This window comes from Trachypithecus francoisi, unplaced genomic scaffold, assembly GCF_009764315.1.
Source record: "Trachypithecus francoisi isolate TF-2019V2 unplaced genomic scaffold, Tfra_2.0 Lachesis_group4, whole genome shotgun sequence".
NCBI classification, from domain to species: Eukaryota; Metazoa; Chordata; class Mammalia; order Primates; family Cercopithecidae; genus Trachypithecus; species Trachypithecus francoisi.
Window position 1 is genome coordinate 113052772 of NW_022681469.1, and position 18120 is coordinate 113070891.

General features: G+C 45.3%; 2 protein-coding genes across 3 annotated transcripts in view; both read left to right on the forward strand.

Annotated features, from left to right (window-relative positions):
- Positions 1–18120, forward strand: part of LMTK2 (lemur tyrosine kinase 2) — a 111457-nt gene that overhangs the window by 64300 nt on the left and 29037 nt on the right. For both annotated transcript variants that reach the window (XM_033195015.1, XM_033195016.1), the window contains exon 7: positions 7187–7320. In XM_033195015.1, the coding sequence (XP_033050906.1) occupies positions 7187–7320 (134 nt within the window). The remainder of the gene's footprint in view (positions 1–7186; positions 7321–18120) is intronic.
- LOC117073353 (vacuolar ATPase assembly integral membrane protein VMA21-like) lies at positions 10022–10588 on the forward strand. Its single transcript, XM_033194154.1, has 2 exons — positions 10022–10075; positions 10237–10588. Exons 1-2 carry the CDS (start codon positions 10022–10024, stop codon positions 10489–10491), a joined length of 309 nt encoding a protein of 102 aa, XP_033050045.1. The 3' UTR covers positions 10492–10588.

Genomic DNA, 18120 nt, shown 5'->3' on the forward strand with positions numbered 1-18120 from the left:
CTGTGTTCTTGAATGTTGTGTACTGAGCTTCTTTACTAAATTCAGCCCGTAAAACATGGAGTCAGTTTCTGAAGGCAGTTCGCGGTGGAGAAGGGGAGGGTGTCTACTGGCTGTTCTTTGACAGCAGCGCGTTGCTCTGTGGGACTTGCACTCTTCCATCTCTCGTGAAGAGCGGTGACTTGGGGGCAGAATCAGAGGAGCTTAGACTCGTGGGCTCTTAGACCTGGAAGGAACCTTAGCCACTGCTCACAATGGGGAGTACGATGGGGAAGGTCTGAGCTCTCTGGGTCAGGCCTGGTGCTGGGCATTTGATGTGTGTTCCGATCGAGTGAGTTGTCTTGACAATGCTGTGAGACGCGTAGGAGTAGCTTCAGTCTACAGATGAGGAAACCGAGTCTGAGAGAGGGGAAAGGACTGACTGAAGAATCAGACCCACGCTGCTGTGTCAGGGTTGGTGCTGGACTAGCCTGAGGGCGCAGAGTTACTAGTGCCAAAGTGAGTGTGTTTATGGGTGGCTTGATTTTATTCTGATTTTATTGTATTGTTTTAAAATTAGAGATAGGGTCTTACTATATCGCCCAGGCTGGTCTCAAGCAATCTTCCCACCTCAGCCTCCCAAAGTGCTGAAATGACCCGGCCCTGTGTGCTTTTATACCAGGTGGTTTAATGCGACCATCAGCGGGAGGCCTCCGTTTTAGAATTGGCCTTTGGTGCAGAAATGCCTAATTAATGGGCAGCTCTTCTTTATGAATGTAGTTATTAATAAGCCCCATGCACCAGGGCACCTCAGGTCAGCAATTTCTCCTCAGGCACTGGGCACACCAAGATGGATGACTTGTCATTGCCCCTAAGGAGCTCATGTAGAGAAGAGGGGACATGGAGTCACAGTGGAACAGGCCTGAGGAGGGCCAGGGGCACAGGTGGACGGGGTTCCTGACCAGAGCCAGCAGAGGGGAGGCCTGTGCTGGACAACCAGATGGATTGAGGTGTGGGGGTGACTGGGTCGTTGGTATGTTCCCAGTCCCTGGGTCTGCCCTGTTCCGGTGCCTGGCCCTGTGCTGGGGGCTTGCCAATGGCCTTGGCCCTCCCCATACCTGGCTGCAGCCTGGGCACTACGGCCTTGGCCCTTGCTGACAGTCTGCTCCGGCTGCCTCTAGCCAGGCCCTTCCTGTCTTCCCTGGTGCCTGCTCCCCCTCCCCTGCATTTCATCCATTGGCACTGCTTCCCCGTGTGTGTGGCCGGCCTGCTCCTAGGCGCTGTCTTCTCCCCGTCACTGCAGTGACAGGTCATCGCTGCTTATAACCAAGGTGTGCACCTGTAGCTGGAGCACAAGCGACACGGGGTGGCTGCTGTGATCTCAGCAGAGGTTCTCTGGCGCCCTCCTATGGTGCTGGGGCAGGCTGATGGGGGCCTCACTGTTGTCTGTAAAAGTCTAAAAAGAAAAACACTTTTAATAGAAAAAAAAACTTACAGAAATAAAAATATTTTTGTACAACTGTACAATGTGTTTTTGTTTTAAGCTAAGTGTTATTACAAAAAGACTCAAAAGTTTTAAAAAATTAAAAAGCAAAAATGTTACCGTAAGCCAAGATTTATTATTGAGAAAGAATAATTTTTTATATAAATTTAGTGTGGCCTAAGTGTCTCTTGAGCCCAGGAGGTCAAGGCTGCATACAGAAATACTTGCCATCATGTTACAGTGGCTTACACTATTCGGTGCAGTAACATGCTCTATAGGTTTGAAGCCTAGGCTTTAGCAAGAAACCACCCTATGTAGCCTCGGGGTACAGTAGGCTGACCATCTAAGTTCGTGTGGCGTTTGCGCTCTGTGACGTTTGCACGATGGTGAAATTGCCTAACAACACATTTCTCAGAAGGCATCCCCAGTGTTAAGTGACACATGGCTGTATTTTAACTGAGTTTTATAATAATCTAGACTCTGTTCTCAAAGTAACATTTACTTTCAAAGAGAAACAGATTTTACTTAAAGAATATTATTTTTGGGCCGGGCGCGGTGGCTCAAGCCTGTAATCCCAGCACTTTGGGAGGCCGAGACGGGCGGATCACGAGGTCAGGAGATCGAGACCATCCTGGCTAACACGATGAAACCCCGTCTCTACTAAAAATACAAAAAACTAGCCGGGCGAGGTGGTGGGCGCCTGTAGTCCCAGCTACTCCGGAGGCTGAGGCAGGAGAATGGCGTAAACCCGGGAGGCGGAGCTTGCAGTGAGCTGAGATCCGGCCACTGCACTCCAGCCCAGACGAAAGAGCAAGACTCTGTCTCAAAAAAAAAAAAAAAAAGAATATTATTTTTGGAGGGGCACGGTGGCTCATGCCTGTAATCCCAGCACTTTGGGAGGCTGAGGCAGGCGGATCACGAAGTCAGGAGATCGAGACCATCCTGGCTAATACGGTGAAACCCTGTCTCTACTGAAAATACAAAAAATTAGCCAGGCGTGGTGGTGGCGCCTGTAGTCCCAGCTACTCGGGAGGCTGAGGCAGGAGAACGGCCTGAACCCGGGAAGCGGAGCTTGCAGTGAGCCAAGATCGCGCCACTGCATTCCAACCTGGGCGACAGAGCGAGACTCTGTCTCGGAAAAAAGAAAAGAAAAATTATTTTCCCCAATTAAGTGTCTTTGGCTAGCTTTGATGTACAGAGTAATGAAGTAATAAATTTAAAAGCCCAGTAAAAATGTGAAATTTCAGATTTACTCCTAAGTTCATTCTTCTTAGATTATTACACGGAAATGATAGGATGGGGCTGCCTTGGGGAAACAGTTGTCTCGACTTTAACCTGTAGGGCATCATTTAGAATGTCTGCATAAGTGTTTTGTCTTCCCATTCATTAAGCAAATATTAAACACATGCTGTGTGCCCAGCACTGTTCTAGGTTCTAGAGACACAATAGGGAATAGATGGAGTCCTAGCCATGTCTAGCTTGCTTTCTAGTGGTAGAGACAGACAAAACAGCAGGGAGGAGCACAGGTGATCACAGTTGGATTTATGTTTTCAGAGACTGGCTTTGGCTGCTCAGGCGAATGGGTGCGGGGAGGTTGCAGGGGGACTGGTGCAGGCGTGGGTCCTCAAGGTGGGGGTGGGTGGGTACAGGGACCAGCACCACAGAAGTGGAGGCATGAGAGGTAGTTTGAAAACAGACCCAGAACTTGGTTGGATGTGGCCGCCTAGAGGCGGAACTCACCAATGACATCTTCACTTTTTGTCTGACCCACTGGGAAAAGGGCGATGCCACTCACTGAGATCGGCGGAGGTCTGTGCCGGAGGACGCTTAGACAGCAGTGAGGGAAGTCGAGTCAGGAGAAGAGGGGCTGGGCCAGAGAGGTGTACGTGAGGCATGGACTTTCAAGCCATGGGGTGGCTGAAATCCCTGGGCAGGGAGCATCCCAGGGCTGAGGACCAGGACGGAGCTCTGGGGTCCTTATGGATCAGCGAGAGGAGGAAGAGCCAGTCGGGAGGCCGAAGAAGGAGCAGCCAGTGGGATAGGAAGAAACGCAGGAGGTTGCGGTGCCTGAAGGCTTGTGAAGAAGGACGTGTTTAAGCAAGGAAGGAATGGGCCCGTCTCCATTAACGCTGGTGAGATGAGACGCAGCCAGCTCTGCTTGGGGAGAAGTGGGCAGGACACTCCTTGATAGGCCTGGCGAGAGCAGCTGCCGCTGAATGGTGGATGAAAGTGCTTCTGATAGGGGTGAGGGGTTCCTGAGCAAGGAGCCAGGACCGACCAGGCTTCTGAGGAGTTTAACCACAGAGAGGAGAGAGAACTGGAGGGCTGGGGAGGGGAGGGCTGGGTTTACCTGGGAGGTGTTTGGGCGCCAGAGCAGAGAGAAGAGATGGACTCTCGAGAAGATTGAGCTTAGAAAGGCACAAGGACGAAGAAATCCATGGCAACCAGAGAGGAGATGATGTATAAGGTTATGGATGCCAGTGGGTGGGGGGACCAGTGGGGCTGAGAAAAAATAGATGCAGGCAAGAGAGCTGCTGGGAGGGAAGAGAAGCCCCGGGCTGCGCGGAGGCGTGGTGGCGTCAGCTGCCCCAGTCTGCAGGTCTTCTGTTTCATTAGCAGAAGCGGGGGTGTTGCGCTGTCTATCATTCTTTCATCCTTTCAATAAAATTATTGAAAATTATGTTTTTTCCCCAGAATCATCCTGTTAAACATATAGATGACTTTAATTTTTCAGTTCTAAAGCTATTGTTAACTTTTTGCACTGTTTTGAAATTAATTCATTGCTCCCAGTGTCCTGCAGAAAAGCTATAGAAAGCCCGCCCTGGCCATTCATGTCAGCATTGAGGAGGGGGCTTGCAAGGAACCCATTTATAGGTGTTTGAATGACTCATTCCACGAAGGCATTGCAGGTCACTTGCTCTGTTGCTGGAGTGCTTGGTGTAGCGCTCTGCTGCCATCTAGTGTCATAAGTTTTCTTTCGGGAGTTTTTTGGGGGGTTTTGGGAAGCTGAGAAATTTATAAAACATGGATAAAGGAATGTTTATTTTAATTCAGAATACTTTGCTGTTCTTGGTGAGCTTTTTTTCTTTAAACAATGGACCAAAATAATCACCATTATTATCATCATTATATCACTAAGCACCATTAAAATACAAATGAATCAGATATCTAAATATAGGTTTGTCCGTTTTGGATAGAATGAATCAAGTTTTAATACTTGCTTAACATAAACATATTGACGCTAATTAAAGATTTTATGTTGATTTTTCCTTTTAAACTGTGGTACCAGGAGAGCTCTACTGACATTTCTGGAACATAGAACTAACCCTGGATCTTACACAATCCATCACAAGTCTCATCCATGAGAACTGTGACCAGGGGCCTCCAGTAATCTTTGATGTTATTCCCTATTCCTGGGTTAAAGATATTTTTGCCTGGAATGTACTGATTTTATCTATTCTTAAGTAAAACCCCCTTCTGTTTATTATATTCTGTCTTTGAGTGAAATTTGGGAAGTGAACTAGTATGGAGAGAAGACATTTTAAGAACAGCAAGTGGTGGTGAATATACTTTAGGTATCCTTGAGAAGCAGCCACGCCCAGTCTGTGCTTCCTCTGCCTTCATGGCCCGAGTCGCAGTTCACTGCCTGCCAGCAGCTGCTGTTGATTTTGAAGATTGGCCAGATTCGGCCCAGCATAACCATGTTTTTGTGTGAGAGCAATTTTTTCCTTAGATGGGTGTTGGTAGCGGAGGGGTTAGGCAGAAGAATTTGATTGCCATTTCACTGGTAACGTGGGTAGACTTAGGCTTTGTTCATGTTTACTTTCTGTACGGGCTACCTTATGAAACTCCTATCTGCCTGTAGTCCTAGAGTTTTCTGCTGGAATTTTTCTGGGTGAATTTAATTGTCTTCTGAATCATTTGTTATCCTTCCAACTCCCAAGCTCCACAGAGCCTAACCTGGATGGAGGGTCATATTCATATGTTTTTACAAGGAAAAAAAAGAATGTCTCTTTCTCCTCTGGAATGGCTTCTAATTTCGTTGGGAACAAAGGAGAGGGCACCACGTTTGGAAGGAATGTGTGAAGGACAGTGATACCAGGTGCACAGCACCGAGGGAAGGCCACTGCTGCCCTAGCAGAGCAGTCACGTGACGCTTGGGAGACCCTTGCAGATTGATGGGATTGACCTTCAGTTGTTTTATATTCATTCTTACAAAATACATTGATGTTGTCTGCATACTGATTTAATTCACTTGCTAAATAGAACTTTCTTGACTAGCTGGTAAACCGAAAAGTAGAAGCACAGCCCTACGATTTATTAGCTCTGTGGCCTTGGGCAAATTTCTTACCCTCCCTAAGCCTGAGTTCCATATCTGGTAAACATCTCAAATTGTATTTGCAGTAACAAGTGCAAAAACTCCTAACACAACGCTTGGCTCAGGGCTCAAAGCACAAATGGTGGCGACTGTTAATATCAACATTATCACTCGTGTAAAGATCTTGGAAACTGGGAATGGAAACAAATTTAGATTCTTGGAGTGGACCTAGAAGTTACCTCAGAATGTACTCAGTATTAAATATGGGCAAATGTTTGTAAAGGAATACTGTGTTTTAAGGTTTTATTCTGGGAGGTATTTGATAAATTGGCTATCTTCAGTAACAGTTACAAGACATGTACTCTTTAGTTGGTCAAGGAAAATGCCCTTCCTCAGGAATCTTTTCTTTTTTCTTTTTTTTTCCTGCTCTCTGCCTCCAGGAGTCTTTTCTTGACTCAGATTTAAAGAACACTGAAAGCCATTCCATTGGCTTGCTTTCTGAATTTTATTAACTGACTCGAGGAAGCTTTAATTTGGAATGAAATCGTATCAATAAATATTTAATCAGTGGTAAGGAGAATGTGGAAGATTTTATTCCCTCAAAAGGGTATTCCCCATAACAGCTATACTGTAAACTCCCCAAAACATAATGTCCTAAATGAAAATCATGAAATAAAGACAGCATGACAGAGGGAAGTCTTGGAGGAGGCCTGGGGAGCCCCGCAGTGTCATGGCCATGTGCTGGGTGTCTGACTGTAAGTTTGTTTATTTTCATGCTCAGGTTGCTCCCCTTTGAAGAGTAGGCTTGTTAATGTGGTGAGTTTTTCTGGAGTGGCTGGAATGTTCTCTCTCTTCACCGTCTCAGGACAGCACAGGGTCCTGAGGAAGGTGGGGGAGACCTGAAGCAATTGTTGCTGTACTGCCTGGACTTCTCCTTTCCCGCCCATTTTTCTTTCCTCCTCTCCCACTCCATTGCTCCTCCAAGCTTTGGCAGTAGCCACAGCACCTTCTTGGTGAAGCGCTCACTGCCCGGGGGCTGCCTAGAATCCATAGAACAAGCAGTGTGAGTGGCACCATTTCTTATACTCTCCGTGTCATCTCTTAGGTAACCTGGGAGTGTCTCTACTTCTGCACAGCATTTAGTTTAAATGTGCATCATTGCAAAACTATCTTTTTAAAAACTGTTTTGTTTTCCATGTGTTTATACGACAAAAATGTTAACCAGTTAGAATGTTCCTAAAAGCATAATAGTGGTCTATACTTTTGCAGTGTTGGGTTGGAACTTCTTTAAATACGAACAAAAGAAGTTTCTAATAATCTTAACAGTTAGTGTTCACTGAGGCACGTATTTAAGTGCTCACTTTGTTCCTGTGCTTCGTTTTGAAACTCAAACGGGCTGACTTTTGCAGGGCGACCTGAAGGCGTATCTGCGCACCGAGCAGGAGCACATGCGGGGGGACTCACAGACCATGCTGCTGCAGAGGATGGCGTGTGAGATTGCCGCGGGGCTGGCCGCAATGCACAAGCTGCACTTCCTGCACAGGTGGGTCCCTGCGCCAGAGGTGCATGCCCCACACAGTGCCGGCAGGACAGTCCAGGGAGGCTGCCGGGTTTGTGAAACTTAAGGAGGACAGGTGGCAGGATGAGCCCAGCTCATGCAGGTAGAAGTGATCTCGTTCTTGCCCATGTCCGGATGAGGGTTGAGTTGGGCTTCATTGTAAACCAGTACTAGGGAATAAGATGTCTTAATACATTTATTATTTCCAGAATTTCAAAGAATGTGAACGGTTGTACCTGCCTCAGAGTTGGGAGTAAACTGTCCCGATCCACCACGTGACACCTCGCGTGTTTCATCCTTGCCACACCAGCTTTAGGCTTCTGGTGTTACCCGCCCGGTTTTGCGGTGCGTCCCAGTTCACATTCCTGAGAAAGGAAGAGAGAATCTCTGGGCCAGCAGCCTCTGTGTGCACAAGGTCATAGCACTGAAGGGTGGGCTGTAGATGCCCATTCGGAAGCAGAGGTGTCACGGGATCCGATCTGAAGAGGCCCCCCTGGGTGGGGGGTCGGGCTGCTTGTGGACAGCACAGCGATCTGTGTAGCACATTTCTGTGGCAACCTTTCAGGCTCCACTTGAATGACCATAGTTCTTTGGAGCACGTTGTATTTTGTTCAGATCATCAATGGTGATTTTCGTAATTAAAACACCAAAGGACTTGGAGTCCTATCTCAAATAATGAGTCTGTTCTGTAAACTCAAAAGGAGATTTCTGCTTACCCTCCTCTAGGCTTTTGAGCTGTGCTTTATGTTTAAAAGCAACACAATACGTTTAAAATTATTTCTTAGGTCTCCAGGGAAACCAGGCAGTATTTCTTTAATCGACTTTATGTAAATCATTTAACTCTTAGTAATCCATTGACCTAAAAAGGAACACCTGTGTGTCTTGACTTGAAGGGAGTGTATGAAGTATTCTATTTTTTACTTATGTATTATTTTTTTGAGACGGAGTCTCTCTCTCTCTTTTTTTTTTTTTTTTTTTGGAGACAGAGTCTTGCTCTGTCACCCAGGCTGGAGCGCAGTGGCATGATCTTGGCTCACTGCAAGCTCCACCTCCTGGGTTCATGCCATTCTCCTGCCTCAGCTTCCCGAGTAGCTGGGACTATAGGCGCCCACCACCACACCCGGCTAATTTTTTGTATTTTTAGTAGAGACAGGGTTTCACTGTGTTAGCCAGGATGGTCTCGAATTCTTGACCTCGTGATCCACCTGCCTTGGCCTCCCAAAGTGCTGGGATTACAGGCGTGAGCCACCGCACCCAACCGAGAGAGAGTCTCTCTCTGTCACCCAGGCTGGAGTGCAGTGGTGTGATCTCAGCTCACTATAACCTCCACCCCTGGGATTCAAGTGATTGTCCTGCCTCAGCCTCCCGAGTAGCTGGAACTGTAGGCACATGCCACCAGGCCTGGCTGTATTTTCAGTAGAGATGGGGTTTCACCATGTTGGTCAGGCTGGTCTCAAACTCCTGACCTCTGGTGGCCCACCTCGGCCCCCCAAAGTGCTGGGATTACAGGTGTGAGCCACCGTGCCTGGCTTGAAGTATTCTATTTTGTAAAATGCAGATTTCACAGTAATATATTTGTAGTGTGATTCCATTTTTTTTTTTTAAGTATGAAAACACCTGGTTGTATTTCTAGAGGTGTGTGTATAAACAGGCATGGAAAAGTGTACGGTGCCTATCAGACTCTCAACATTACTTCAAGGGGGCGAGGAGGAAAATTATTAACCACCTTCTTACACATTTATATCTTGTTTGATTTACAATAGTAAACAAATCATTCTGGTAAAGTGGTTTTTTTTTTTAAAGACTCAAAAAGTTACCAGTTTCTTAAGACCCAAAGCAGAATCCCTTACATGAAACTATAAAGATTTCATAATGGAGAAAGCCTGTATTTAGTTTTTGATGTATTTTATAACAGTTTATTATCTAGCATAATTTATATTGTTAATATGTTACAAAATGCAGATAATTACTGTTACTGGCTTAGGAATTCTTAAATTTTAGAGAAGGGTTTAATTTTAAAAGAGCATCATATTGGAATCAGCAGTGTAAAATTATCAAAGACAGCTAGAATCTGTGTTTTTTAAATTGGCAAAGATGTCAGAGTAAATAGTATTTTCCTATGAGTTTCAAGTTAAAGTTTTACTTAATTTCAAATCTTGTGGACTTTAGAACAAGTAAAGATGATGAGTAAATCACATAGTTTGGGTTTTATTCAAGTTCTAAAACTCAGGTTAAAGAAAATCCTTGAGGCCGGGTGCAGTGGCTCACTCCTGTAATCCCAGCACTTTGGGAGGCTGAGGTGGGCGGATCACCAGGTCAGGAGATCGAGACCATCCTGACTAACACAGTGAAACCCCATCTCTACTAAAAATACAAAAAATTAGGCGGGCGTGGTGGCGGGCGCCTGTAGTCCCAGCTACTTGGGAGGCTGAGGCAGGAGAATGGCATGAACCCGGGAGGCAGAGCTTGCAGTGAGCTGAGATCGCGCCACTGCGCTCCAGCCTGGGTGACAGAGCGAGACTCCATCTCAAAAAAAAAGAAAAGAAAATCCTTGAAGCCATTGACAGCTGTTTCATTTTGTTGTAAAAAAAAAAAGTAATCATAGACCGTTCACCCGCGGAGCTTACTGAGCGCGGTGGTCGAGCCCAGCTCGGCCGCCGAGTGCCTGTGCCGGCACGGCTACACCATGGAGCGCCCCAATAAAGCGGCGCTGAACGCACTGCAGCCTCCTGAGTTCAGAGTCTTGCTCTGTCACCCAGGCCGGAGTAAAGTGCCCCAATCACTGCTCACTGCAGACTTGAACTCGGGTTCAAACAGTCCTCCTACTTCAGCCTCTTGAGTAGCTGAGATTACAGGCACGTGCCACCACGCCCAGCGAATTATCAAAAAATTTTTTTATAGAGAAATGAAAGCTCATTAGCATCTACACTGAAGACGCTCCTGTTCTTCACAGCTTTAATGATCACTGTTCCTATTGGGTTATATTTCACAACTAAATCTTACATATTTGAAGGCGCCCTTGGGATCTCCAATAGGGACAGCTATTTTTACGCTGCTATTGTTGCAGTGGTCGCCGTCCATGTGGTCCTGGCCCTCTTTGTGTATGTGGCCTGGAACGAAGGCTCACGACAGTGGCGTGAAGGCAAACAGGATTAAAGTGAACATCACCTTTTGATAGCATTAAATTCATTTTTTAAAATGATAAATGCTGGAGGGGGGACATCTGATTTGAATAAAGTTGAAAGAACATGTTGGCCGGGCGCGGTGGCTCAAGCCTGTAATCCCAGCACTTTGGGAGGCCGAGACGGGCGGATCACGAGGTCAGGAGATTGAGACCATCCCGGCTAACACGGTGAAACCCCGTCTCTACTAAAAATACAAAAACTAGCCGGGCGAGGTGGCGGGCGCCTGTAGTCCCAGCTACTCGGGAGGCTGAGGCAGGAGAATGGCGTAAACCCGGAGGCGGAGCTTGCAGTGAGCTGAGATCCGGCCACTGCACTCCAGTCCGGGCGACAGAGCGAGACTCTGCCTCAAAAAAAAAAAAAAAAAAAAAAAAGAAAGAACATGTTAAAAAAAAAGTAATCATATCTATATTAAATTTCCATTTGGGGCAAAGTTTTGTGTTTTAAGATCTTTTTTGTCAGTAGCATATCATATAGTATATTTTTAAGTTGGAATTTAGAATATTTATTGGTTGACTTAAATTAGGACTTCCTCTGTTGGTTGAAAACAGAACAACCTACATGTCCAAGTAAAGTTCTTAGCTCCGTTTGGAAACTAATCTAGTAAAGCACCCGTGGTGAAGTTGTATTTCTACCTATTCTTTAAGAAGAGCCTTAACCCGGAGTCTCAGGAGCCTGCATCTCTGAAGTCGTGCATGTGACTTTTGGAAGGCCGTGTAAACAGCAGGCGCTGCCAGCTTGCTGCTGTGCCATTCCACTTGCCTTGCTGGCCTGGAGCCCAGGACTTCCTGTCCCCTGCCTGCCAGTCTCCTGAGCAGCCCGTCCGTGAGATGCCACCAGGTCACTGTGATGAGCTGAGCCAGGGGGTTCCCACAGGCAGCCTGTCATCCTCGCAGCAGCTCATGGAGCTGGAGACCTGGAGTGGGTAGCCTCACGGAGTACCTGGGTGACCATTGTGTACAAAAGAGCCTCTGTAGGATTTGCCCAGTTGTAGCATTACAGTTACTTTCTGCTGAGCAACACTGGGGTTAGCATGCAGTGAACTTCCCCTGCCTGCAGAGTTCAATGACAAGGTGAGAGGCAGAGAAATACATTTAAAATCCAGTGCCAAGGTGAGAGACAAAGAAATACATTTAAAATCAAAGCAAAATGCACACCTGTTGCTCACTACCGCCCCAGCAGGAGAGTGGAAACGCGCGTTCTCATTTGGCACGGTGTTTGCCATGTTCCATGCATTTGCACAACATTCCGTGAGTAGTGATTTGATCGTCAGGGCCACCCCAAGTACCACGAGGCAGGTGCCATTATTAATCCCACTCACAGAGGAGAATACTGAGGCTCGGGGTGCTGAGCGGTTGGTCTGTCTCAGCCACTCCTTTGATCATTTGATGAGCAGTTTGTACCCAGGCGCACACACCGTGTGTGGTCATTTCTGCAGGAGGAGGAAGAGTTACTTTTGTCTGGGAAGAGTCCAGGTCAGTTTTTGAAAGGAAGTGGCGTTTTAGTGATCCTTGAAGAATGGGCATCAGTTGGAGGCTGGAGGACATTCAGAATTGCTGGAGAAGGGAGTAGCAAGATGATGTATGTGGTAGGAGGAAGAGAAGGAAAGGGAGTTGAGGGAAATGTCAGATAGTCCAGTGTAACTAGAACAGAAGACGCAGGAGAGAAGATAGTGGGAGATAAGAATAGAGAGACAGCTTGAAACCACGTTACAGAGGGCCAGAATAAGGCCTTCAGGCTGTGTTCTGTAGGCAGTAGGATGGCATGCCCAGAACTTTGTGTGTGCACGTGCGTGCGTGTTTAATCACTATTGCACTACAGCTTAGGCTGGTTTAGAAAGAGAAGACACTACTGAAAAGAGAACCAGACAGGAATTCATATGTGGTGGGTTTCCATGAAGGTTCCTTATTTCCTTTTCTACATGGAAGACTTGCTGAAGGCAGGTATTGCATCTTCCTGACCTTTGTATCTCCCATGATGTATGTCACATAGAAATGAGGAAAGGCTTCACGGGAAAGGAACCAATTTGACTGCAGCTACAACCCAAGCAGAGATGGAAAGACTGTCATCAGCTGAGCAGCTGCACTGGGAAGGTGGTTAAAGAGCTTTCCTTTAAAAAGGCTCGAGGTCCAGAGGGCTTCATGGGTGTCCTCTGTCTGACCTTTAGTGAACAGGTGGCTCCAGTGTATTTAAACTATTGCAGACCACAAAGAAGACGGAAATTTCTGTAATTCATATCATGAATCCAACACAACCTTAATGTAGCAAAAGATGATGTAAAGAAATTACTGATGATTCTCATGAATGAACATAGACACAGATACTAGCAAACCGCATCCAGCAGTGTGTGAACAAAACAATTAAGACTGATTCTAGGACTCTAAGGGTAGATGTATATTATAAAAATATGTCTACATAATTCATTCCATTGACAGAATAAAAGAGGAGAAATACATTATAGCAATAGATTGCAGAAACATCATTTAGTATAATTCAGCAGCTATTCTGTGTTTACATAGACTATGTAAACATATTCTCCTCTGATGGGAAACCCTTCTTCCGATAAGAAAGGAAAGGTACAACTTAAATATCATATGGACTAATACTCAAAACTTGACCAAAACTCAATAGCAATATCATGCTATTGCTAAATGGCAGAATAATAAAGCCCTTTCAATTTCAAACGAGGCAGAGGTGCCCACTGTTTATTTTACTTTCCAACATTTCATTGGAGATACTGGCAAATACAAACACAAACTATAAAATTATCAGTTTAAAAATAATAGGCCCAAGAAATAAGGGGAAAAAAAAGAAAAAAAAAAAAAAAGGCCCGACACAGTGGCTTACACCTGTAATCTCAGCACTTTTGGAGGCCGAGGTGGGTGGATTGTTTGAGGTCAGGAGTTTGAGACCAGCCTGGCCAACAGGGTGAAACCCCATCTCTACTACAAATACAAAAAAATTAGCCAGGCTTGGTGGCGCACGCCTGTAGTCCTAGCTAGTCAGGAGGATGAGGCAGGAGAATTGCTTGAACCGAGGAGACAGAGGTTGCAGCGAGCTGAGACCATGCCACTGCACTGCAGCCTGGGTGACAGAGTGAGACTCCGTCTCAATAATAATAATAATAGACTCTGTCTCAATAATAATAATAATAATAGTGAGACTCTGTCTCGATGATGATGATGATAATAACAATAGTAATAGTTTCCGTCTCAATAACAATAGTTAAGATTTACCAAATGCTTCCCACATGCCAGCTACTTTACACCAACTCCTAGGTGGTAGTGCTGGTTTTCCTGTGTTACAGGTCAGGAGACACAGGCACAGACAGGTATACTGACTTGTTCAGGATCATGCAGTGGGAAGTCAGCAGAGCTGGGATTCAAAGCTGCACCCTCTGCCTCCGGATTTATACTCTTAACCACCGAACTACACCACACTTCTTTACTGGTGCCATGGTGTTATATGTTTAGGAAAACCAAGAAACTATGCTTTTAAAAAATAATAATTCTTTAAAAAATAGATTATAATTTATATTTTATATCATGTAATATAATATATATATCTGTAATTCATATCATGAATCCAACACAACCTTAATGTAGCAAAAGATGGCGTAAAGAAATTACTGATGATTCTCATGAATGAACATAGACACAGATACTAGCAAACCGCATCCATATAGATTATAGATATAATATATAGATTATAATATATTTATATATATAAATTATATTATATATAATAATTCTTTAAAAAATAATTATAATAATAATGCTTTAAAAAAATAATAAATAAAAAAACTTGTTGTGGCTTTTTATAAGACAGTATACATAAGTCAGTCGTTTTTGTCTGTACAGGTATAATTATGTACCCAGCAGTGAAGATGAATAAAAACCATTTTATTCTCAATAATGCCAAAATTATAAGTAATCTGGGTATATGTTATGTGAGAAAGACACAGGACTGTATGAAGGAAACTATGAAATCTTATTGAAGAATGTAAGATAACATGTGGACACATGGAAAGATGCACCATGGTTTATGGTGGGAGGCCACACAGAAATGCCAATTCACTCAAAGAATTCCCATTAGAATCTGAACAGGTTTGTATTTATTTTATTTACTTATTTATTTATTGTTTTGAGACAGGGTCTCAATCTGTCACCCAGGCTGGAGTGCAGTGGCGCGATCATGGCTCACTTGCTTGGCCTTGACTTCCCAGGCTCAAGCAATCCTCTCGTCTCAGCCTCCCAGGTCGCTGGGACTGTACATAGGCACCATTGGTGGCGGACCCCGTTCCAGCTAGGTCGTTTTCCCTAGGGTACAATAAGAATTTCACACCCCGTGGAAGAACTCTTTGTTCCCAAATCCTAGCAGGTGCCTGAGATACACACAGCAAGCACTCAGTAAATGTACCATTGCCCAGCTAGCAAAGACTGACCTAATAAGTAGGGCAAACGCTGTCAAAGCTCTGGTATAAAGTTGCCTCCTTGTGCTTTATCGGAATCCTCTTGGTTTAATCCTCTCCTGGTACGTCTCCTTCCCATCTTAGGGTGTTAAGTGCAGAGTCCCTTTGGAAGCTTAAGTCTTTGTGGCTGCCAGAGTCAGAATGGCCTGGTGAACAGAGAGAGGCTTTGGAGTTGAAGTTTTCATTCACCTCTCATCAGCTTTACCGGTATAAGCCTGGTTATTTCATCCTTTGGAGCTATATCTCTTCTACAAAATGGGGATCGTCTTTAAAGCCCTGGAGTGCTGTTGTCAAGATGCAGATAAAGTATGCCAAGCTGCTAGAAGAGTATTCAGTAACTTGCTGGTATTTTGCTTCCTGTCTGTGAACTCTTCTTATCAGGAATCCAGGTTACTCGGGAAGGCATAGGTAGTTCACATAATAGAGGTGTGGATTATTTTGAAAATGCCTCCTGCATGTTGAGTTTGCATAGGAGAACCCTGAAGACACGCAAACTAGTCCTAGCGTGAGTGAGCAGCAGGCAGTGGTACTTCCTTGTGAATCGGGGTGGGAACCCTTCAGAACCGTGGGCTCCCACTTTCTGTCCATCACTCTGCTCATGTGGCCCTGAGTCTCGTGGTTACTGTGGTCGCAGTCACAGCAAGTGCTGCCAAGCACAGGCGACCCTGCCAGAGCGTTCTGAGAGTCGGGCGGGGCTGGCGCCACTGGCAGCCTCATCCCTGGACCTGTTTTTCAACTTGAAGGGAGAGTAGACTGGCTGTGTGTTTGCATTTCCTGACAAAAGCAGCCATTGACGTTAAGAGTTCCCTCTGTTGTTAAGAAATGACACTTGTATGTTTTTCTTTAGCTTTGCACGTTATTTGGCTTCAAATCATATTTATTTTTACCAACCTTGACCCAAATTGTATCATTACTTTGCATCTGTACAGCACTTTCGTGTTTTCAAAACATTTCATGTATTTTTCAATTTTACCCTTGCAACAGCCTTGTGAGTTAACCATTTCAAGTGCATCCTGTTGTTCTGAGGAAACTGAGGCTCCTCTGCTATGCACGTGACCAGCCCAGCATCACATAGTGTTGGAGCCGTGAAGCTGAGATGAGCTCCTGGCCTCCTGACTGCCGAGGGCTCCCTCCCACTGCACTGTGGAGCCTGGGCACTTGGGGAGGAGTTGGGGGCAGGACCCAGTCCTGCCACTGTTTGCTTCCTCACCACCTCTGGGTTTCAGGTCATGAGAACCATTGCCTTTTCCCCTGGGAACACCAGTTGCTTGCTTTGCAGTTTTATAATGAGAGCCAAGGACCTTCTGCAGGCGTAATTGTTCATTTTTTACCAAGCCTTCACATTTCAAGTTTCCAAAGACCTATGTGGAACATTTGTATGGAGAGAGATGGAGAGAGAAGAGGAGGGAGGGAGTGGGACAGTCGCCTTGCTGCCCAGGAGGTGCCTGAGCTCAACATCGCCCAAGCCAGTCTCAGGCTGCTTCCCCCAGCCTAGCAGGACACGTGCTTGCCCTTGTTAGAATGCTGGCATCCAGCTCCTTGTTCTGGTCTCAGGAGGGAGATGTTGGGAAGGTTCACAGGGTCTGTTTATAGACCCTAGAGGTGGTCGTTCGTGGTGCCTAGTGACGGAGCTGCTATTGGCAAAACCTGTGTCTCTGCAGTCGCAGCTGTTGGCCCAATGAATAGAGCAGCCTTACTTAAAGCATTTTCACTTTTTCTCTCCTCAAATGGCGTGTTCCTCCTCCCTCTCTCCCTCGCTGCCTTCTTCCCTTGCTTAATTCCAAGAAAAGGGGACCACCTTTCTACTTACAATTAGAAGATTCTATGTTATTCATAACAGTGGAGTCACAGGTGTCCCAAGATTTTTCCCAGGCAGTTCAGCAAGCCTGAAGGCTTCTGGATGGAGCACAGAAAATCACTTGTAAGCACAAAGAGTGTGGCAAGTGATGTGATGTAGCTAACTGGAATTCACATTGAGGACCAACTGCATGCTTGGAACAGCAGTTGCGAGAATCGCTGCACCGTCGTTGAGAGTTACTGATGGTGAAAGCGCAAACATATTACCGAACACTACCTTGCTAGCTTTGTGGCCCTGGCGAAGTCACTTCAATTCTCTGCTTCAGTGTCCATATTTGTTAATGAGGAAAATAATAGTACCCACCTCACAGGTTTGTTGTGAAGATTAAACACTTAGAGAAAATGTAAAATGCCTCTTGTGAAGTAAGGACTTTGTGAATATTAGCCATGATTATGTTACTGAATCAGTGTTACGTACCAAGCTGTTACTGAATTATATCGGTGTTAGCCGTTGCCACCATCATCTCCATTATCCCTGTATTTCAGACGTGTGAACTTTGGAAATTAAAATCTTTGAAAATATGAATTTAATAGTTTAAGGTTTTGGGTTTTTTTGTTTTTGTTTTTGTTTTTTGAGACGGAGTCTCGCTCTGTAGCCCGGGCTGGAGTGCAGTGGCCAGATCTCAGCTCACTGCAAGCTCCACCTCCCGGGTTTATGCCATTCTCCTGCCTCAGCCTCCCGAGTAACAGGGACTACAGGCGCCCGCCACCTCGCCCAGCTAGTTTTTTGTATTTTTTAGTAGAGACGGGATTTCACCAGGTTAGCCAGGATGGTCTCGATCTGCTGACCTCATGATCCGCCCGTCTCGGCCTCCCAAAGTGCTGGGATGACAGGCGTGAGCCACCACGCCCGGCCGGTTTTGGTCTTTTGCCGTTCTATAATGACACACATTTTGGACTATGGAAATTCAGCTTTGAAATCTTCAGTTTACAACTTAAAACTGTAAATTAGGCCTCCTTTTCTATTTTAATTTAATGGCTTTTTTATTCATATACCAGTTGGTGATTATAAAGACTCTAAGGGTTAAAGCCAAAAGCCAGACAACTTAATATGTTGTCAGTATGGGAAGTTCCTTTAGAAAAAGTAGTTTTTGCTTGTCAAATTGTGTGTTTTTGAAAATTAACTTTTTAAAAAATAAATTATATAATTGTTCTAAGTCAGTCTTGAAATATGCTCTTTCCCTCCCTTGTGGAGATGTAGAGTTTGGAAGACATGAAAATAATTTGGAAAGGACCTGACTACAACGCTTGCATATCTTTTAAAAAGGGAAAAAA

Excerpts from the sequence above, each read along its gene's own strand:
- LOC117073353 (XM_033194154.1), top strand. The coding sequence starts at position 10,022 with ATGGAGCGCCCCAATAAAGCGGCGCTGAACGCACTGCAGCCTCCTGAG. Across the intron at positions 10,076-10,236 it reads TGCAGCCTCCTGAGTTCAGA|AGAAATGAAAGCTCATTAGC; the intron begins GTCTTGCTCTGT and ends ATTTTTTTATAG.